The 22,385-nt window shown below is 48.7% G+C and overlaps 1 protein-coding gene across 1 annotated transcript; it reads right to left on the bottom strand.

Annotated features, from left to right (window-relative positions):
* Positions 1-364: 364 nt before the first annotated feature.
* On the bottom strand, positions 365-22,195 carry ERO1A (endoplasmic reticulum oxidoreductase 1 alpha). Its single transcript, XM_074821126.1, has 17 exons — positions 22,173-22,195; positions 20,503-20,869; positions 13,626-13,745; positions 12,394-12,477; positions 10,456-10,494; positions 9,928-10,004; positions 9,763-9,836; positions 9,180-9,300; positions 8,388-8,429; positions 7,818-7,825; positions 6,092-6,118; positions 5,830-5,922; positions 3,572-3,818; positions 2,750-2,819; positions 2,300-2,386; positions 1,705-1,838; positions 365-773 (listed from the first exon to the last, which is right to left on the bottom strand). The coding sequence occupies exons 2-17, from the start codon at positions 20,611-20,613 to the stop codon at positions 713-715; spliced, it is 1,395 nt and encodes a 464-aa protein (XP_074677227.1). The 5' UTR covers positions 20,614-20,869; positions 22,173-22,195; the 3' UTR covers positions 365-712.
* Between the last annotated feature and the right edge of the window lie 190 nt (positions 22,196-22,385).

The raw sequence follows: 22,385 nt of genomic DNA, 5'->3' as shown, positions 1-22,385 counted from the left end.
TGTGGCCCACAGGGATGCAGCGTTGCACCTTAGGCCAAGGTGCAGTTCTGGAACTCAGTGCTTCCCTTACTTCCTTGCCCAGGTTTATCTACGCAGCTCAGCTGGAGCACATGCTGCATCGTCCTGCACAGCAGCACCTGCCCCCAGGGCATGTTTTGGGGGGGGTGCGGGGTGAAAAGCTGCATGGTGTCTGTTCTGTGGCAGCGAGCCTGTCCTTTGCCCCCCTTGCAAGGGCAGATGGTGGCCTCAGGGCTGGCTCTGCCCCAGCTGCTTGGCCTTTGAGCATCAGAAGTCCCTTGTAATTGTTTTTTTTTTTTTTTAGCGCTGGAAGTGAGGGGCTGGCTGGAAGCACAGAGCAGACAAGGAATCTTCCCCAAATTTATTCAGTGTCACAGTTCTTACCCTACCTCCAGCTTCTGAAGGCAAAGAGAGAATCTAATCCATCAAAACAGTACAGCCCTATTTAAAGAAGTTTATAAGACTTATCTTCCAATATATAAAATAAACTTTACATATAGTCCCCACTTTTTTTTTTGTATAAAAGGTTTTTTTTCCCCCTTGTACAAAATATTTGGCATCAGCAGGTTACAGACAATCAACTGGTCTTCAGTATGTTGTGGTTGAGAGTGTGACGGAACGATGGTGTTTGTCCATTTTTAGAGAACCCAGAACAGCCAAGCAGTAAAGCTTGAAGTCTCTTTCTCCAATGAATTCACCGCATATTTTGCAAGATGTTCCTAAAGTTTTCCAGTTCTCTAACGCTTGTTGAAATCCTGTGTGCAAGGGAAGTGAAAAGGGAAACATTAGAGCAACATATGCATCACACCTTATTTAAAATTCAGGAGAAAGGGACCGCTATCAAATAAAGCTTCAAGGAGCTCTTGGGAAGAGAGAATTTAGAATTTCAGCTAAATTAGGTTCTGGTTACAACCAGGCCCTTCACTAATTTCGCAGACTCTAAAGCAAACACTGAGAAACGCAGTGGAACAGGATGTTACAGCGAGCTCAGCAGTGATCAGTCAAACCCATTAACTAGAGGTCAAGAAACAGACCATAATATTACCAGCTGTGCAGGCAGGTCGCAGAGTCTCCTTGCAGTATAAGCATGTTTCTTCTAAAGGGTTTTTTGGTTTGGTGTTGTTTGGTTTTTTTGTTGAATCACCTATCTTGTTTTCCTGCTGAATGCATTTCACCCCTGGAGCGGCAGCAAAGGCGCCGCATCAGACTGACACCACTAAGGGGTAACCTGTAACTGGTGTCTTGCAATCGTTTCTCCCTCCTAAAGGCCTCCTCTCCCTCCCAAAACTCCTCATCCAGCTCTCCACAAGGACTGGACTGATGGATTCCTGCTAAATTGCAACCAGGTGGAAGCAAGAAGCTTAAAGGAACACTCCAAAGTGAGCGTAGAACAAGAGCAGCAACCCCGGGCTAGGGACACAGCTTCTTAAAAACCACCACCATCTTTGTATCCTAATACAAATGCTTCCTTGAACCCCTTAGAGAAACTCAGAGTGTAAAAAAGTTGTTTTAAATTGTTCCAACTGTTGTACCCCCACATGATCATCTGATATTTGACAGTGTCTGTCTGAGATCAGAGCGAGCAGTTAACACCAATACTGCTGATGAGAACCGAGTGTTTAAGCTTAAACGGGATGTAACACAGCAGGTTGGGTGAAAGTTGAGGAAAAAAAGTCTCAAACTAACCTTCCAAAAGCATTAAATAAGGCAACAATTTCTTGTCTTGTCAGCTGGAATCCATAGGAAGGGCCGCTTTCAGGTATCTTTTCTATCAGGCTTTCAGAAAAGAGGATCTTCAGCGCTGTACCCAAGCCCTGCGTCTGTGCATGACAAACAAGATCATTTAATGGCGGGGAGGCATCTGGGGCCTGACTCACAAGTTTAACTTCACTCCCCCCCCGCCTCCATCTTTGCAAGGGTTCCTGTTGGCATCATCTCAAAAGAGCAAGACTTGGATTTCACTTCACACCACCAAGGGAGCGGAACAGAGCCGGGATGCTTTATGTTTATTTAGCGTTACGGTGATCGCGCGTAAAATTCAGCGCAGCTTTCAAAACCTCGGTTTTATAGCACCCTCCTCCTTGCCCTGCACCCCTATAGCAGGTTAAGCCCCCCCCCCCCCCCAGCTTGGCCAGGCCCAGCAAGCTGGGCTTAGCACACAGCTTCCTGCCACAATTCCAGTACCCAGGAGCTGGCCCGTATCCAAGAACCGCGTCTGCGCCCCAAAGTGCCGTCACACGAGGCGTGTCCGGCCGCGTCCCCCGCTGCTGACAAAGCTTACCTGCAGCTTCCCCCACAGGCGACATTTGAAGCAGCCAACACAGTCCATTATCTTAGAAATATTCTTAAAGTGTAGCCTAAATTCCTCCTAGGGGAAAAGATATTCAAGTTGATCGTGGTTATACACTAATTAGGAACTTCTTCCATGTATTAATCTAAATCCAATAATGTATTAAATCTGGAATTCGGGCTAAATTCGATGGGCCTGAGTTAGGAAACACCTCCTGAAGGGGGGTGCTTGGCAGCCACTCACCACTCCTCAAGGCTCACCCTACGCTCTGTAGTTACCCACAAGTATCCAAACCATCCAGAAAGCAAAATGAACTGGAAATACCTGACCCAGTACCGTGAGCCTACTGGGGGCCCTTTCAGATCTACTATTATCCCAGACACACACCTGCAAATACCCTTTAGGTAGCAAGTGCCCCAAAGGGAAGGGCTGGCCAATTACCTTTAGTTTTGCGGCTTCCTTTTTATTCCCTGCAAAGAATGAGTTTTCATCAAAATGCAGCGGGAAGGACCTGAAACAGAATGAAAAGAGTTTTCTCTCTCCAGAGCTTGTACGGCTGAAGTGCAGACCCACAGAAGTATCTGGTTAGGCGTGCAGGTGAAACTCATGTCAGACACTGGACAGCTCTAGATGTATTTGAAGGGCAAGCTGCTTGTTTCTTACATCTCTTGGAGGTTTTAAATTTTCGCTTACATCTCCCCTTGGAGACATTTCCAGCCATTGCTTTATGGCTTCTAAGCAATTATAGTCTGTTTTTTAACAGACCTAAGGACTGAAGGCACAGGAGTGTGACAAGATAAAAGTCAAACATCGATCACGTTAGGAGACACCCATTTCTCTCTGGTTCTGGTATCTTCCGTTCCTCTTACTCCAAATTCTATCCAATAGCCCAAACTGTTACCAACATTTTTAGGATTTTTTTTTTCCTAGTCAAAACCACAAAGCCGGCGCTGGTATTCCACAGATGAGTCAAACAGGTGGCCAGTTTCAGGGCTGGCATGCAGGCAGTTATTAAATTCAATTCTGCTAAATCAAAAAGGCAGCCTAGACTATTACACTGGGGGCCTAATTACCCTGTTTTGCAATTTGAATACAGGTACCAACATACTCCCAGCAATACTACACTACCACACAAATCACGCTATCCCACTACGAGAATGACCCCAGAACCTGCTCTTCTAGGGGCTTTAAGCGAAAGGTTAAGTACGCTCAGAGATGCCAGGGTTGAAAGAACCATTCTCCCCGGGTACTGAACGTAATTACTTGGCCAGATGGAGAATTTCCAGCAATAGGTTTTTCATTTCCGCGTCGTAACTTTTATTCCCCGTGTACAGCTGGAACGCGGGGCGCTCAAAGAACGGCAGCACTTTGGATAGGGCCCGCAGCTCTATCAGGTAGAGAAAATACAGGTTCTTGAGTCTTCTGGGACCTTCCCCTCTGGTGATGACTTCATCAAATCTCTGCTGGAACTCTGTAATGTTGGGGCCCCATTTCTTCTCTGACCACGTATCTGTCAGAGAAAAAAAACCCAAAAACAGCAGCATGAGGCAGATGGGCGTAGCTCTGGTTCACCTCCTCCCACCATCCCACTAAACGGGGACCCGTAACTCAAACCAGGGAGATCCGAGCTTTAAAATAGTCACAGCCCTTTCATGAACCTCAAATTGTTCAAAAGAATCGTGCTTTTAACCAAACTCAAAGGCCAACAAATGCAGAACTCCTGCAGAGCTTTGTTGGTTGGTTGAAAACATGAGCCAGGCTTAGAAGCAAAAGCTAAAAACAGCAGCTTCCTATTTTAAACGGAGTTAAATCAGTTGAAGAGTTTCTGATCAGGTGAGCTGATGGTTTTTGAAACCTATGGAGGCGGGCAAGAGCTCAACATTCGCTGTGAGTGACGAGGGCTGGATGGCAGTCGCAGGCGGGCTCTGAAGGTCCCTTCATTCCTGCACTCCTGCCCACAAAAGCCACCAACCCACTGCAGAACTCTGAAACGGTCTCTGCTTTAGGCTGAGCCTCTGCAGGGGCAGACTGGGCAGGCCTCTGGATCAGGCTGCTTCCCAGCACAGCGTGGGGGCCAGAGGTTGGGAGGCTCCCTAACGAACGGGGACATCGGGAGAATTCCTTCTGCTATGGAAATGCTGGAGAACAAAAGCAGCCAAGGATCAGAGAAGACCAGGCTCTATTTTCCATTATCAAGCCCACGGGTTTCACAAAGAATATTTCTGTTTGCTCATCCTATTGTGTACTTAAGATTATATAAAGTATGTAGTGGAAGATATAATACAGTCATATCAAACTGCTGTATAAAAATGAAAAAATGGGAGAAGTTTTCTCTTCCAAATCCCCAAAGGATAACCAGTCCCAACTCTTGAGCCCAGGTAGGCTCTCGACAAGGCGACCACAGGGCCTGCAGGTGGAAACCCCTGCGTGGGCCCAAGCTGTGCCAAGGGATGTCTTCTCCGAGCAGAGATCATCTTCCAAACCCCTGCATGGGCCCAAGCTGTGCCAAGGGATGTCTTCTCCGAGCAGAGATCCCCTTCCAAACCCCTACGTGGGCCCAAGCTGTGCCAAGGGATGTCTTCTCCGAGCAGAGATCATCTTCCATAGCTGCTCCCCAACAGAAGTGATCCCTTTCTACACCAGCCAGATAAATGACGTGTACTTGGCTGCCTGTAGCCAACCTTATTTTCCTAATCCTCTCTGCAGTCCCAGCTCACTTCTTGCCTTTGATGTTTCTCTTGTTATTGTATCTCCCAACTCTAACCTAGTCTAACTCACATCAAGGCGAGGCCTACGTGGGCCGTAGAGACTTAACTATAATTACTTAGTTAAACCTAAATGACTTCTCCAAATTCCAACAGCTATCTCTAAATCCACCCTTGATTTTTGTAAGCTTTAGCAGAATAAAGGTGGTAGGCTTGGTCCACAGGTACCACTCCAAACTACCAAGACTAAATCCTTCGGGAAGTCACCCAGAACCTGCACCCCATGCTGCAGGACGCAGCCTTTGGCCATGCGAGACAGGCAAATCATGTTTTCACATCCCCCCTCGATTTTCAACCCCAGGGTTGAAATTTAGATTCTTCAGATCACTACTGAAAGCACACAAAGGAAACAGAAATGGCAGGTGGAAATGGCTTGAGGGTCTCAGGAAAGCCCAGTTGAGCATTTCATGGTCTAGAGGAGATTATTGTTAAACTGACCGTCATAAAGACGGGCTAGGAAGGGACAGTCTCGATAGGCAGTTAGAAACCCACTCCAAAATAACCTCAGGGGAAGAACAGAAGGAATACGTGCTGGAAGTCTTGGTACAGAGCACAGTCCAGCCACTTTAAGACCTGAAGGCCTGTGGTAACTGCCTTGCTAATTCTGTTACACAGTCCCTGCTGAGGGAGGGAAGAGAGGAGCCCAGAAGTAGGCCTGAACCCCACTGGAACAGGCTCCAGCTGGCATTCAGCAGAGCCACAGAGGTGTCAATTTAGGAGCGAGGCAGGAGAGCCAAGGCAGAAAGTTGTATTTACCTTGTAAAAGGTACCTGGCGCTCAAATGGATGTTGATGCTTGCATGGAGACCAGAAACAAGTTTGTAGAAAGCTCGCTTCTCTACACAGACACCTGAAAAGAAATGGGCACTTCATGAGCCTGAAAACATACATTGAATTTTCCTCTCCTGGCTGTCAGACAGAAATCTAATCCCACCTGTGGGCAGCCAGTCACTCCCACCCCCTCCCTGGCCGTTTTGCATTTATCCCAGGAAATGAGTCAAGTTTAGGAAAAGGATTACCTTGCAGCCACTTGTAAAACATATGCCCTGGAAATAAAAGGAAAACAAGCACATCAGTTTGAGAGTACTACCCAAGCCTGCAACCACCTCTGAGGCCAGCCCCCAGAGGATCTCTGCCCACTCTGGTTTGTAGAAGCAGGGAGAGGAGCATTAGAAGAGCGAGAAAATAGTTTTCCTCCCCATTCTTCTGACTGATGCTTCTATAACAGTGTGGCAGCAGCTGAACACAGCACATGGCCTTTCCCAGTAAGGGCTGGCAGGGGCAGAAGCGCTGCAGAACGGCACAGCATAGGGGGAAACAAGGACCACGGGTCACTTATCTTCTGGCAGGATGGGGAGACAGGTATTTTTATTAAAAATAAAATAAAACACTGCAACCAAGCATGTACAATCTCACAAGCCAGTGTTTCACACTGCCCCCTAATACATGCTTGAAAGTCATCTGGAGAACATAAAGATGGATTTGGAGATAATTTGGAGACAAAGACGTGCCAGATACACAGGCCCAGTGCTGCGGAGGGCGAAGAGCTGCGGGGCACAGCTCTTCCCAAACGAGAGCCCCAGAGGGCCTCAGGAAGTTGGGCACCCAGCTCCTACCAGCCATCATCCAGAGGCTGTTGGGACTACAAGTCTTTGCAAAGCTCCAGCCTGAGAGCTGCTTTCTCAGCAATAACAAGCACTGAAGAAAAAAAAAAAAAACAAACAAAAAAACAAAAAAAAACCAAACAAAAAACCACCAAACCAAAAAACACCCAAACCCACAACACAAATCCTGTGAAGGCTTATGACACTTCACTGACTTGATTTTTCAAATGGGACTTGTACTCTTAAAAAAAAACCTGCTGGTGGTTTTTAAGGCCCCCACACAAGGCTGGGCTGGCCTCAGGGACTGGAGCTCTGAGGGATCTCTCTACAGGATTCTGAACACAGCAGAATTTCAAGACAATTTCTGATTTTGCCTGAATAATGACTTTGCTAACCAGGTGCGTTATCTAACAGTACAGCTCGTGACAGCATGATAAAGACACCACATTTGTTTCTGTTATCAGTGAAAACAAACAGAGTGCCACTCACCTCCGTCATCTCCGGATGAAAAAAAAGGCACAAGTGGTGGAGGGAGAGAAAAGAGGAAATAAAAATTACACATGACCAAAATTAAACTCCAAAGCACAAGCATTAAGATTGCTCTGTTAATCTGCTCTGACAAGAAAACAAGCCTCTCCGGGGAGGTTTAGAAATGTTCTGAACACAGAAAACATCATCTCAAACGGCTGCAGTGAACATACCAGATGAGCAATGCTACTGAATAACCTGACCAACGCAGGAGGGATCAATATTTGCAAAGGAAGTAAAACCACCACGCAGCTGAAGCAGAAACCAGAAAACAAGGGATGCAAATGTCTCCCTCTGCCAGAGATCTCCTGTATGACCTCTGGCAGGATGCTCAAAGACCTCATCCCCGCTTCTTGCGGTTTATTAGTTGCTTGCAACAACTCTGGCAGGTGTCAGATCCTCTATTTTCACGTCCTCCTGCTTCCTCATCTGCAAAGCAGCTGTCCTTCCCTCTCCCCTCAACGTACCTGTGTTATTTCATACTGATCTTGTCCTAAACAGAGCTGGTCAAGGGAAGGACCGATGTTTTAAAGGACACTGTACATTTCCTTCACCAGGGCTGCTCCTGAAGCGCCTCTTCTTTGCACAGGGGTCAAGGGAGGGGGGAAAGCACCTCCACAGCTTGGGGAAAAGCAAGAGATCACCCCAGAGGGTACTGCTGGAGTGGTGTTCATGTCAAACAAACAGGGAGTGGGGTCGATGACATTCCAGATGTCTGGGCAGGATGACATGGGGTCTCTTGACAGCCTTGGGCAAGAAGCTCTTACGCTTACAAAACCCTTCCCCACTTTCATTTACGCTGTCTGGCTTTAGCCTCCAGGGCAGAGTTTCTCTTACTGGATGGTTTCCACAGAGGATCCCAGCCAGGTTCTCATTTCAGACTGTCACAGAGGGTTTGGCATTGCCAAGCGCAGAAACCAGGGACCCGGGAAGAGCTCAGGGTTCAGTCCTGCTCCTAGTCCCTCCAAAACTCACATTCCTTCCAGGAGTGGAGGAGACTTCCTTTCTCTGTGATGGATGCTAGAGAGCCACACTGCCAGGTGTCCTTGTGTTAGCTATAAAATTCTACACTTGATCAAGCACTACTACATATTTCACATTCAGTAGAAGTAGCTTGGAGAGCATTTAGTGTTCCTGGAGCTAGGATCAGTACACTACTAAACCACTTAGTGAGATAGATGACTCACCTCTACCAGATGCCAAAGGTCTTTTTACATTCTGAGGCCTAAGAGGAAAAAAAAAAAAAATTTCACTAAGATAGGTAAATAAGTGATTGTCTCATTGCTGTGCAGAAACACAGAACAGCAGAAGTAGTTATTTCTCTGCAGTCAGCCTAAGGAATTCTTAGATCTCCTTCTGTGCATTAGCTTTGCTCAGACAGGAAAGGGGTAGAGCAAAATGTGGCTTTCTCTTTTTTTTTTTTCCAAAATGTGGCTTTCTTCTCTCCCCCCCCCTTCTTTCTTTATAAAGAACAGCTAGGAAAACCCAAGTGTCTGCAGAGGTGCTAGTGGACATTATCCCATGGCCTGGGTGCAACATGATACGTTACTACGAACGGGGAGGAAATCACTAGAGAGATCCCAGCAGGCAAGACCACAGACCAGCACCCACCCATACAGTGCGTCAGCCCCAGAGGTGCCCACAGCAGAATTCAAACTGGGCAGAGACTGGGGAGAGTGCTCCCTGCAACGGCCAGGTAGGACAGGACTGGGTGCCCAGGAGCACATCACTGGTGCACCCCATGGCAGGGCTCGCATCAGGAGCCCAAACCAGGGCAAGCTGTGGTCTGAAGGACAGCCAAGGGGGGCTCGTGGGGCAGCTGCACGGCTTGTCCCCTCTTCTGACAGCCCACGCTGCACAGGCATCGCAGCCAAAATAGGAGGATGGGAACTAACGGAGCAGCTAAAGCACCTGCAGCCCTGCTGTAAGAGTCAGCGCCTGCAGGCTTGCGGAACCTGTCTCCCAAAGCACCTACTTGAAGCAGTTTTCTTCGTAAATACTGTTCCAAATTTTCCAGGCGTCCGGTCCTTTGTAGCCAGTATAGCGTTCAGGATTCAGGAGTAAATCCACGTACTCCGCGTCGGGAGAATAGACGTCTGCAAAGCAGAGTGCAGAGTCAGTGACAAAAACTTCTGCAGGAAAATGCCACCTTCCCAGGCTGATCCTTTCATATCCCCAACAGTCTTGCAGAGACACCAGCTCCTCCCTCTCCAGGCAAGTGAATAATATTTGCTACGCATCACCCCATTGCGGCGGGGCAAAGCTCTGCCCTTCGGAGCGATCGGAGTGCAAGGCTGCCGATGGCAAAGCAAACTCTGAGTGTGTCCCATCCAAGCTGCTAACTTGCTAAACACAGCAAGACCCTGAGCAGCCACAAAGCTTTGTCAGAAATATTTGCACCGTATTATTTCCAAAATACTGAGGGGGGGGTGGTGGTGGAAAAAAGAAATGCTATCTACACTCCAGGCTTGCTGAAATATCACACATTGGCCTGAAAGTTCTGCAGAGGTGTTTAAAATCCCATTACAAGACTTGTCAGATCAAACAGGTCCCTATACCATCAGCTTCGCAGAAGCTGTCGGAAGAGTCATCGTGCCGTGTCCACCGGAGCACTGCCTGCTGGGTTTCCTTGCTGCAAGAAAAGTGGAAAAAGACTGTCAGAAAGAGCACGGATACTAGGTTTCCTTCGAGACAAGGGAAGATTGTGGAAAAAGAAGTCAAACCTCAGAGAGCCATCAACAGCTCCGAGCCTCTTGGCTTCTTCACATTCTTCAGCAAGGTTATTGGCTTCTTCTGAGTACTGGGTTGAAAAGCAAAGGGGTGGGGAGAGAGGCAGATTAAAAAGCAGTTTTTCTGCTGTTACAATTCCACCTTTAAAGCACTAAACAGTTTAAGCATCAGAAACACTTTTATGATTCATCCCACCCTGTATTTCCACAGGATGTCTGCAGATATTCAGAGGCTTATGCAATTGTGATGACTGTTGCAGGGACTCACAGCAGCCTCTGGCACTGCCACAGGAGCATTTTGTGCCTGACGATACGGGGCCTTGGAGAAGTCTGCTAAACTGTTCTGTGTTTGTGGAGGGGAATACCTGACTCCAGGACAGCCCCCTCAAAGGCTCCACAGCATGCCAAACACTTAAAAAGGGTAAAAAATTTAGCCATAAATACTGCCCATCTGATTAAGGCTGCTTTTATCAGCTGCAGTGACACAAATCTGTGTCATTTTGTGCATGCAGACACACCTACCTTGTAACTTCCAGATCTGATTCCATCAGGGACTTCATCCTGAAAGACAAAATTAAGCCTGTGCTACACATGGGGCTGATGTGTGATCTTTGAGAAAGATTAGGAAGGTTACCACAGTTTCTAGAAGGTAATCAAAGTGCTCAGCTCAGCTTACAACACATTCCTGTTTCTGGCTCCTCCACAGACTAAGGTTAAGCAATATTCTTGGTGTTTTATTTTGATTTTTCACAAGTCTCCTCTTCTCAAAAGGTCAGCAGCCTTCCACAGGTGCTATGCCAGGTTATGTTTTGCTTACCCAAGCGTGAGGTTGGGGAAGCTAACATAAACTTCAGAGGAGCTGGAGTTGCCTCTGGTCAGCTGGTGGCTGATGTCCTGTCTCCCAGTGATGCTGCTGCTCCTGGCAGGAGCCCAGGCACCTCCTCAGATATTGCATCTCCCAGCCCCTGCCACATGTCATTCAAATACTTCCTTTTTACCACTTCATCATGTAATGTCAGGCTTGTCAGCCCCACACAGCCCAAGCAGTACACACAAGACAATCAGGCCCTAAATTGTCCTCAGCTTCCATTTCCTCCATCAGCAGGAAGGCAATAAAACCACTTCTACGCTGCAGGAGCAAATACTAAGATGGCAAGCAGCACAGGAAGGGAAAGATTAAGCAATGAATAAGAGTTATTTTTGTTGCTTCCAGAATGAAATGGACCCAAATCAAAATAATTAAAACCAGCAGTGACACAGACAGTTCTTAAAATAAGAACAATTTCTAGCCACTACTAACATAATTGTAACATTACTCCGTCACATTGGTCATACTCATTACCAAAAACATCCTTTTTAAGGAAAAAAGTAAACAATATTTAGGGTTGAGAACACAAAAATAATCATAATTCCATTTTGGGTCTGTAATAGGTGCTTTTTGAAGACCAGGGAAGCAGAGGGCACTTGTTTGAGGGGTAGGGTAGTTGCCGAGAAGACAAATGAATTTAACATATGTATCAGAATTTAAGTGATGCCCACACACGCCTGTACCAGATTGTTTCAAGGTGTTGTATCAGCTGAGATCTTTTTTTCAGCCAACAACTACACTCTGTCAGGTTATCGCAGAATTCCCAGGTGAGGGGGACAGACACCCACTTCACTGCGGCATACTTTAAATAGTACGTGAAAAGAAACCAGCGAGTTGGAAAAATGGGTGCAGGTAGGGACAGGAGGGCTCTCTCACCCAGAACACCCATCGCCCTGTCGGCAGGGCGTACCCCACGCACCGTTAGTGTCCACCCCGACTGCTCTAGAGACCCAGGAACGAGAGCAGAAGCCAGGCTGGGTGGTGTTTTCACCACCCCTGTCAACCCAGCGACCAAGTTCTGATTCACTGACTTTCTCATCCCTTTCTTTTCAGGCAGACACCTGCAGTCAAGATGCTTTCTTTTAGCTCAGCGAACAAAACCCTTTTCTCCAGGATAGGAGGACAAGAGCGTTTGCTTTTGTACTGGGAAACAGAGGACTCTGGAAGAGCCATTTCACATACAGAGGGCTGGAAAGGTCAAATTTGTCAGCCAAAACTGCAAACCACAGCATAGCTCACAGGCCAACAGTGTGAACATCCTGGCAATTAACACAAGAGGCACTTCCTGTAATGACAGTGGATCTGCCCAAGAACTGTCTCACTAATACCAAAAATAGAGGGACCAGGACAAGTTTTTGGCCATTCATGGAGGGTCAGCTATTAAAAGCCTAGCTTTTCCTTAAATTTTCAGAATTCAGCATTTGGGATTTTCTCACGGGTACCAGTATGACTGCACCTAAGAAAGCTCCATCAGAGCCACAGCTTTGCTATAGCTACAATAATGAGAAAAATCAGTCCTTCGCCTGCTTCTTTCTCTTGGCCTGCAAAAGCCAAATATAGAAAAGAGGTAAAAGAACAGATTTGGTACTTACGGATGGGCAGGGTTTTACGGCACAGTCTCTTATTCCACAGTGACTGTTGTCATTCCAAAAAGGACAAGGTTTCTTTAGGTTTACCTACAAATAACATATTATCCTATTACACATTTCCTCCATGCAGCCAAGCCAACCTTCCACACCACAGTTTACCAACACACATCTTCAGTGCCTTAGTGCAAGACTTCAGATAACAAAACTTGGTGCACGGTTGAGTGCAGTGAGAGTGGCAACAGGTAGTTATTTATCTTAAAGGGAGCGAGATGTGTGCACCCACGCAGCCTGGCCAGGGCTGTTTGTGGTAACACAGGGGACAGGACACACAGGCCACCAATTCCTAATCACATCCTGAGGCTCCTGTTGAGCAATGACAAACTGGGGTTTGGGCAGGGGGGGTTGTACCATTTAGGGGCCATCAGTTACTCTGGGGCAATCTTTGGCCTTGAAATGATGCTCAGTTCATTCTCTGGGAATCTTAAGGGAAGTTCTCTCCCCACTGATTTAGTATCCTTGTTCTGGGCATCTTAGGACTACAGCCTGCCTCCTGTTAGAGGAGCAGGAGGAGGATGTGCTGGAGCCTTGCCGCCATCCTCCTGTGGCCAGAGCACAGGTCTTCTGCTGTCAAGTCATCTGTGTGCTGGGCTTTTCGGTGTGCAAGGGCTTGACGGGAACAAATAATTCCTTGGCATTTACCAAACCGATTGCTATCGCTCCTGTCCTTGTTATCAGGACTGGTTATTCTTTTAATCCTTGTTCTGCTGTTTCTTCTGGTGCTTTCATACACAAACATGCATCATTCAGACCAATCTTACTATTTCTGTTACAAATCCCAGGGCTGGAAGGGGAAAGGACCTTAACTTCTTGGACAAATCTTAAGTCTTTCTTTTCTGTGAGTTGGTATCAAGTATCATTCTTCCAAAACAATTAACATTTACCAAGATTTTGTTTGAGCTAGATGATCACTGTAGATCCTTTCCAACTGGAACTATTCTATTCTCTATCTTTAAAAAAAACCATGCAATTTATTTCAGAAGTGTTGTATCACATTAAGATTCTTCTGACAATAGAAGAGTCACACTTGCTGACTGCATTGTCAAAAATCAGCATTAAAATGGGGGTACCTGATTTTAAAAAGACCAGCAATAACTTCAAGGAAGATTTTTTTTTTAATAAGAAGCAGCAGCATACAAAACTAAGGCAAGAATGCAATTTTTGCATGAGGAAATTACCTTGTAGTATCTAAAATAGTCGCTTTCCAGAAGTTCATTCAATCTAGGAAAAAGCTTGTAGTTGTTGAAGGCATCAATGGTTTCTACATCACAGGTGCAGTCATCTAAATGACCAGTAACCTGTTGGATTAAAAACCAAAACAAAACAACAAAAAAAGAATATGAACAACTTAGCCAATACTCTTAAACACTGCAGACAATAAAAAAATTCACATTTTTTTTTTCTTTTACCAGTGAATCAACTAGTTCAGTTTAACCAGAATTAAACAACATTAAACCTGGCTCTGCTGAATTGGCAGAGAACTTCTTTTGACACACCCTTGAGGATGTGTCCCGTACTTGTTGCTTTGGGAACACTTTTCCTCTAACACACATTGATATATTAGAATTCACTGATGTCAGAGTAATAGGCAGATGGACACTTCCGTCTCTAAAAAGCAGAGATGACAGACACATTGAACTAGACTGTCACCCCCCCCACCCCCACCCCTTTGCCCACACATCAGACACGGTTGTGCAGATGGCAGATGTTTCTGTCAGGGCCAAATCCAGCACGACGCTGCGTACCGGCTGCTGTGACAGCTCTGAGCCACACGCAGCGCCAGCTCAGGTTCCCGTTTGAGACCAGCCTCAGGATGTCACTCTCGTACAGGTGAGAGCTGGCGTTTGCATAAGGGACCAGTTAGGCAACAATAATGCCACCGAAGATTACAGCGCTCAAAGAAAGTCCTTGTTGTTAACCAGCTGCACTGCAGCCATTTGTTTGATTTAATCAGAACCACAGCAACTGCAACAGTCTCTCTCCCCGCCTCAGAGAGCCATTTGGCAAGAAAACATTTGTTCTAAATCTGATGTAGAAAGCCAATACTTCTTGCATCGTCCTGAACAACTCAATAAGCTGTGTGCAAGCCCTGAAGAAAAAAAAAAAAACAACACCAAAACACAACAACATAGCACCAATTCAGCTACAGCTCTCTGACACGTAGATTACTGTCTGGATGACAAAGCCACACAACTCAGAAGTAGTTTTGCTTCCCCCACACCCCCTGACAAGTGCTTGGGGAAATCACCCTGGCCAAAATCAAGTATTGCTACTCATTCACTCTCAACAACACACCAGGGATTTTTTTCCTGGATGTTGATGTAGCAATACAACATGTGGCAAGCTGCTATTCCCCAGTATCGGATAAATTCAGGGTTTTAAGATCAGGCAGTTGTTTTAAATCAATATTAATTTATGAAGTGAAGAATGGGATGTTTGCCAGAGTTTGTGATAAGAAATCCTCTTGCCACTTCTGTCCCAGAAAGCCTATAAAATCCTGCCAGCAGGCAGCACAGAAACGACGTACCCCACAGGATGCTGTTCTAGGGGGTTAAGCCCAGGCTCTGCCTTCTCTCTGTGCACAAGAAAGCTGGAAGCAGAGACAAGCAGAATAACCCTGGAAACATCGTCAGGGGCAGCCCCTGTGAAGTGTGACAGGGCACACTGCCCAGTGGTGGCATAAAAGCTCCCCCAGGGAGGCCAGGAACAAACGAGGTGATGGGGTGATGCACAAGATCTAAGAAGTGCTGGATTGTATTTAAGGGGCTCCCCCTCTTTTGACTTTTAAGGCACCCAACCAGCCTGAGGGCTGCTGAACACCCTGGGACAGCAAACAAGCAGGAAACATTCTTCTTGAAGGAAAGGCAGCAGATGACCAAAGGCACGAGCATCTCAGCAGTCAGACCCAGGAAAAGGAGTAAAATCCTGCAAGCCTCAGGAAAAAGCCTCCCTGAATCCAAAGCAAAGGTGCTACTCCTGCCTTCGCAATTAGGGAAAAATATGTACCGAGAGAAAAGAGAGCGCCACGTGAGAAGCATGAGCCACCTGCCTTGACGCATTTCCGGAGAGCCCTCAGATAATTCAGCAACAGCTACACATCAACTTAAGTAAAACTATTATAATTACTACTGTGGAAATAAAGCTCCCGGCCCTCCTTCCGAGAAGGAGGGCAGAAATGGAACACTTGCCCTCAAAGCACTCAGTCACATGAAATGGGGAGGTGGGGGAAAAAAAAAAAAAAAAATTAGCCTGGATTAAGCATAGAGCACCTTAAAGGCAAGAGCAAGTTTCTTCCTGCCAGCCTGGACAGAGAGGGAAGGAATCTAGACCCAGGCTGTTCCATAGCAGGAAGCAGTATTTTGGAAACAGCTTTTTTTCAAGAGGGCTTTGATATTTTGCCGCTGGTTTTAAGGGGGAGTGAAGGGAAATCTATCCGAGCGTGCCAGAATGCCCTACTCCACTTGAGCAAATCGTTTTGGTTAAGGCACCATGACTTCTATTTCTACAGTTCCCATTGAAGCCCACCACCTCGTCCTCATCCTCACACACGTACTGTATTCTGTCAGGTGTTAACAGCATAGCAATTAAGCTTTCCACTAGCCTGAATCACCCCTGTTAAAAAAAAAAAAAAAAAAACAAACCAGCCGCAATTTGCTAATCCAGTTACCCAATTTAAAGCTGTTTCAAAATTAAAAAAAAAAAAACAAACAATAAAACAACAAACCAACCACAACACAAAAACCAACCAAGCACATTTTTTATTTCCTGGAAACTTGGCATCCTTTGAGGCAGGCAGCTTACAGATTGGGTCTAAAAGTGGCCTACAAAAAGATTTGTGGATAATCTTCAGCTGCTTTCTGTATCCACGCTAGACAAACATGTCACTCCAAGGGGACGACATCCCTGTAAGAGCGCCCAGACGTGGTGCAAACACACACACCATTTGCACCAGGCCTGTCTAGCTGCCAATTCAAGCCAGAACCAACCTGGCAAAACATCATGCTGAAGATAATCCAGGGTGAAGCACTCCCCCAGTATTCAGGAGTCGATGGGGGTCATGCTTTGGAGATCTCAAAATATCCACTGCTCAGTTTAGAAAAGCACTGGTGGGAAGATCAGGCACAACACCACCAAGAACGTGCCTGGGGGGGGGCAGCACAGGCAAAGCGGGGTGCTGGGGAAAACTTGAGCTCTGCTTAAGTTAGAGGGAAAACTTCTTTCTCTGAGGATTTCAGTCAGACTGTGCAGAATGAGGCAATTTCTCTAGCCGGCTTACCTTCCTGCTCTGCCTCCTAAGGCTGCTGAGAAAGCTCGGCCAGGCCTGGGTGCATGCCCAGTCTACCAAAGCTCACAGCCAAGGGAGCACAGAAAGCAGAATATCCACTCTCCTCAGAGACCAAGGTGAAAGCCCCAGCGATGCTACCACCAAACAGCACTGACCCGCTTTAAGACACAGGGAAGAGGGCAGTATCAGATCACTTGGCAGGGCATGGTCTTCACCCCAGAAGTTCCCTCTTGCTCCTTGACCGCCTGCCACCCCAGAACCTGTTTCTTTCATCCCTGCACGCAGCCAGAGACTCATTTGTTTTGGACTTCAATTCCTGCTGTCAGAGCAGTTGAGCTACAGCATGTGTCAAACGTGCCCTGAAATGGGTGGTGCCTTAAAACACTTTCCCCCCACCTCCCTAAAATACTTATCTACATCTTCAGCCTGTAGTAATTAGAACAGTTCTTTAAGATGAAACAGAAATTGATCCAGTCCCAAACATATGCCATGTGCTTGCTGGCATCCGTGAATCACTGAGCTGCACGGCTGTGACGGGTTTCGCTCCACCCAGCAGAGGTGGGAGAGCCTGGCATGAGACCGAGGGGCAGGGCTGGGTTTGCCCAGTGGGAAGAGACGCAACGGAGCCACCGGGACAGACGCGACACAAGAGGCTCCGGCTGCTGAGTAAGCAGGGAGGAAGGTATTCGCCTGGAACCTCCGCAACAGCCACTCTCAATCTCTTAACACCGACGTACCCACCTCGTGTGCGTAACACGGCTTGGAACACCACCACACGTGGACTCTGCATAATGCCTGGGTTTGGCTTTTGCTTCATCTTCCTCTACCTCCATCCCAGGCTCCTGATGGGTCTGCTCTCCCCACCTCTTTCTGTTTCCCCGCAGTGTCACAGATCCCTGGGCAGTGGATTGAGGGCTTGCTTCTCTTGATGGGGGCTCCGTCCCAGACCCACACACCACCACCTACTGCACAGCTGGGCAGGAAAGAGGGCAAACTCTTCTGCCTTCCTGCTTGCAGCTACCCTAGGGCACAGCGAAGGGACTACCACAGTAGCTGAAGAGTTGCTTTTAGCCTGTACCAACCTCACCGGCAGCTGCCTGCTCTTCTGAACAAGCCACACCACTCCCAGGCTGCTGGCAATCAGACGCCTTCCCCGCTGCCCCAGCAGAAATTTCCCTACAGTCGCCCTGCACAAGCGCTCGGTGGCTCTGCCTGCCCACGGCACCCAGCCCAGCTAGGTCTCCCTCTCATCCTTGCCAGCACACTTGGAGCAAGTAGCCACTAGCCAGTCATGCCCAGCATCTGCCCTGGAAGATGTATATGTTGGCCCAGGTGCTTTCTCCCCCATCTTTTGCCCAGAAAACAAGGACTGGGGCTTCCAGAGCTCACACAGAAGCAAACCTCACATGGGAGCCTCAGGATGGGGTCAAACCGCAGAGGCTGAAGTGCTGTCAGATGGTACCTCCAAGCATCTGCTAGCAAAGAAGGATCTGCAGCTGCTCTGTGCTGCGAAGCGACCTCTTGAGCCACCCCCCTGAGATCGGGAACCGTGCTAGGTATGAATTCCTGCCCTGAAGGCTGTTGGGCGAACACCAATTCAACAAGAACACAAAAGCAGCTTGAAAGTCTGTTCAGGTAACAGCGAGGTAACTCTCAGTGCCTGGACTCCCCATTAATGACAGTGTACTGGCTACAGAAACACCCCTGAAGGAAAGCGGCCCTCGGCCAGCCCAGAAACCTCATCAAAATCCAAGTCTGCCAAACACCTGCAGCACATCTTTAACGCAGCTACGTCAGTCTGTAAACAGCAAATGAGTAATAATTACTAGGAATATGGAGAATTGATTCATGGCTGACGAAAGCATTAATGCAAACAGGAATATCTGGGTGGGGGACGAGCTGTCTGTAAAGTTCGAGGGAACTCTGATATTGAAATATTACTCAGCGCTAGTGAGACAGATTGGAAAGCAGAAACAGTATTTGAAAACTGAAGTGTTTTTAGTAACAGATGGACGATTCTAATGAGAGTTTCAGGACTGGTTAGCAACCTCTCCAAGTAAATGAAGAGCTAAAAGTAACAGTCAAAAAAAGCAGGTGAGGCATTGCTCTTAGTACAGACAAGGGCGCAACACCCATTCCAGAATGACGGCCCGCTGAAGTCAGCATGTGAAATACTGCTAGAGCAAGCGCTCGTAAAAGTGCCTCTTGTCAACTGTCCCAACAAGGGCTGACAGATGAGCCAAGGCTCTTCCGTTCACCCTACGTCAAGGTTTCTTAATCTGACAAGCTGTCTCAAGAGATGGTTCGCAGGAGGAAGCAAAAAACTATACCCAGGCCTTCAAGTATACAAACAAAGGAGGGGAAAACACACCATTTAAGGCTTGCCTTGTATTTTATTTGTTGGTAAGTAAGAACCAACAGACCAGTTCTGCACAAGATGATCAGCAGATTATTTTCTACAGAAAGAGGAGGCAGCCCTCGGGTGTGTTTTTTAAAGGTTAGGTGGTTAGTAAGGCCGAGAAATGCTGCCCTACATAACACACTGTCACAAAGGCAATCAAGTCTGAAAAAAATCTTGAACCTGAACACTTGTACTGAAAACTAAACCAAAGCACATGCTACCTCATAAACAAGAAGTGTGTTGCAACAAACCAAGAGTTTACAAAATACAATGGAAGTTCCTCCTACCCAAGGAAAACAGCCTGCAAGCCACTGCTATGCCAGAGTGCCCCTTTATTTAGTGGTTAGGGCTTCGTATCCTGTACCACACTCCTCACTCAGACTTCAGCCCTCAGGAGACAAACTTCACTGCAAAGCAGGAAGCATACAAGCAGAAACCCTACAGAGATAGAGAATCAAAACGCATGCTTTGCAATTCTTTATCAGCATAGCTTGTATTTCCCATTTCCACATGAAACTGAAGTGTGAGGAGCCTCCCTGAAAGCAAAGCCAAAGCCAAGTGCACAATTGCATTTGTTTTCCTTCTCTGCTCTCAATTTCTAACTCACATTTAAGCGCTAAAATTTTAATCCAGCAAGAGGAGGCTTTACAATCGCTTCCTTTTTTAAAAGGCAACAAAAAGAAAGCACTAAATACACTCTGCCATACTCACTCCTTGACCTTGCAAATGTGCTTGTGCAAAGTTAAGTCAAAAAGAATCTGCATAGCGACTGTTCCCCCAAATCCTCCTCACTTAGTTGACTGTACCGCGTTTGCTCATTCCTGTACATCAACAGAGGAGGGTAACACACCTGTCACATTAACAAGGGGAATTAACCCTGGAAGAGCTTTACAGAAGGGCAGCTCAGCTCACCCCTGGGCATGGCAGGGTAGCAGGCACCTGCTGCAGCCACGCTCCCTCCTGGCCAGCGGAGCTGGGAGGAACAGCAAGGCAGACCTGCAGGAGAGGGGATGAGGCAGCTCCCAGGCTTTATAGTAACATACATCCCACAAACATCCAATGAGAGGTACCTGGGTGGTTAGGGGAGAACTGCTCCCCTGGCTGAAACACTCACCTTTCCTGCTGGGGGCAGGGAGACAACACAGTTAAGAAGGCAAGGCAGAGGACACAGCGGGCAAAAGTCCCCCTTTCCTCTAGCCACCTCCCAACAGACTTTCTGATGCTCGCACAAGAGTCGAGGCACTGAGGTACCTGCACCCAGCGCTGCTCACTGGAGGGCCCGCACCCCCCAACCCCGAGAGCAGGAGCCCCAGCCCCACCACCCGCCCCACGTGTGTGTGTGCCCATCCCCCCTCCCCGCAGAACCCACCTGGCAGAAGCAGCGTCGTTCCGCCACGCTGGGCGGCCCGCGGGGCACCACCGGCAGCAGGAGAACGGCGAATCCCAGTGCCCCCAGCAGCAGCCCGCTACCCGCCGCCATCTCACCGCGCCAGCTCCTCCACCGTCACCGCCACCGGCTGAAGAAGCCGCGCAGCGCCGCGTACCGCCCCTCGCCGGGGGCGCGGCTGCCGCCGGCTACGCGCCTAGCCGCACGCAGCCCGGCCGGGCCCGGCCCGCGGGGCTGCCCGCTGCGGAAGGGCGTCCGGATCCTCGGAGGGCAGCGGGGAGGTGGCCCCGGGGAAAGCTTACCCAACTTCTGGGCCGCCGTGACTCATTCGTGCCGGGATGGGGTGGCCCTGCCGGTGAAAGCCAGCCCAAGGTCGGGGCCCCACGTCCGCAGAGGTACCTCCTGACCGCTGGCAAGAGCCAGGAGCCCTCTCCAGTGACCTGGCACTGCTGGGTGGGCACCGGCCCCCCAGTTCTGCCTCCAGTGCCAGCATCTAAACCACCCCGGTGTCCCAACAGGGAGACGTGATCGGTGCAGGTCTTCTCCGGGAAGTGCCCTGGGTGTTCCCTGGCCCGCACGGAGCAAAGGGCGGCAGCTGGCCCTGCTCTGCAGAAGGTGCCGGCAACAAGGTGCTCTCCCTCCCTCCCTCCCTTCCTCCCTCCCTCCGAGCAGGTGAGGGCATACAGCATGGCAGCACAGGGAACAGCCCCCGGCCTGCTGCCACCCACACTCATCCCCTCACGGACCCCCATTTCCTCACGGACCCACAGGCCTTTTGTCCTGGCTCTGGCTGCGCAACAGACGGGTCTGGGTTCTGTACCCACAGGCCGTGGCTGCTCCTTAATCCAGAAACTACTACCAAAACCAAATCCTTGCTCATTTGGTTACTGCAATTTATAATTCAGCTGTAGTCTAGTGACTTGTCTTTTTTCATTGATGTCTTCCAAGCTCCCAAATGGCCTAAACGCAGGGGGAGCTGCCTCTGACAGGAATCCCCGGCTGAGGAGACGAGCTGCGGGAGGCTCAGCCTGGCTGTTCGTTGTGCCAGACACTGCATCACACAGGTATACACACACGTATACACAGGTATAGACGCCTATAGATTGATACAGACACGCACTTTTTACAGAATCACAGAATCATCAAGGTTGGAAAAGACCCTGAAGATCCTCCAGTCCAACCATGAACCTCACACTGATGGCTCTCAACTCCACCAGATCCCTCAGCGCTGGGTCAACCCAACTCTTCAACCCCTCCAGGGATGGGGACTCCCCCCCTGCCCTGGGCAGCCCATTCCAACGCCCAACAACCCCTTCTGCAAAGAAATCCTTCCTAAGAGCCAGTCTGACCCTGCCCTGGCGCAGCTTGAGGCCATTCCCTCTTGTCCTGGCGCTTGTTCCTTGGTTCAAGAGACTCATCCCCCCCTCTCTGCACCCTTCTTTCAGGGAGTTGTAGAGGGCCATGAGGTCTCCCCTCAGCCTCCTCTTCTCCAGACTAAACCCCCCCAGTTCCCTCAGCCGCTCCCCATCAGACCTGTGCGCCAGACCCTGCACCAGATCCGTTGCCCTTCTCTGGACACGCTCGAGTCATTCAATGGCCTTTTTGGAGTGAGGGGCCCAAAACTGAACCCAGGAATCGAGGTGCGGCCTCACCAGTGCCGAGTCCGGGGGTAAGATCCCTTGCCTGTCCCTGCTGGCCTCGCTATTGCTGATACAAGCCAGGATGCCATTGGCCTTCTTGGCCACCTGGGCACACTGCTGGCTCCTGCTTAGCCGGCTGGCTGCCCCAGGTACCCCTCTGGGTCGCGGGGCGAGCGGCCCTCACAGGCGGCTGGCTGTTGGCGCCCGTCGCACTGCGCATGCGCA

The sequence above is a fragment of the Strix aluco genome, chromosome 4 (genome assembly GCF_031877795.1).
Source record: "Strix aluco isolate bStrAlu1 chromosome 4, bStrAlu1.hap1, whole genome shotgun sequence".
Classification (NCBI taxonomy): domain Eukaryota; kingdom Metazoa; phylum Chordata; class Aves; order Strigiformes; family Strigidae; genus Strix; species Strix aluco.
This window is presented reverse-complemented; position numbering and strand designations above follow the sequence as displayed.

Bases quoted from the DNA above. Each gene is read 5' to 3' on its own strand.
- ERO1A (XM_074821126.1), bottom strand. From the start codon at position 20,613: ATGGCGGCGGGTAGCGGGCTGCTGCTGGGGGCACTGGGATTCGCCGTT. The intron at 3,819-5,829 runs GTAAATACAACT...TTTCTCTGACAG, and splicing joins CGCCAGGTACCTTTTACAAG to ATACGTGGTCAGAGAAGAAA. The intron at 2,387-2,749 runs GTAATTGGCCAG...CTTTTCCCCTAG, and splicing joins AGGAAGCCGCAAAACTAAAG to GAGGAATTTAGGCTACACTT.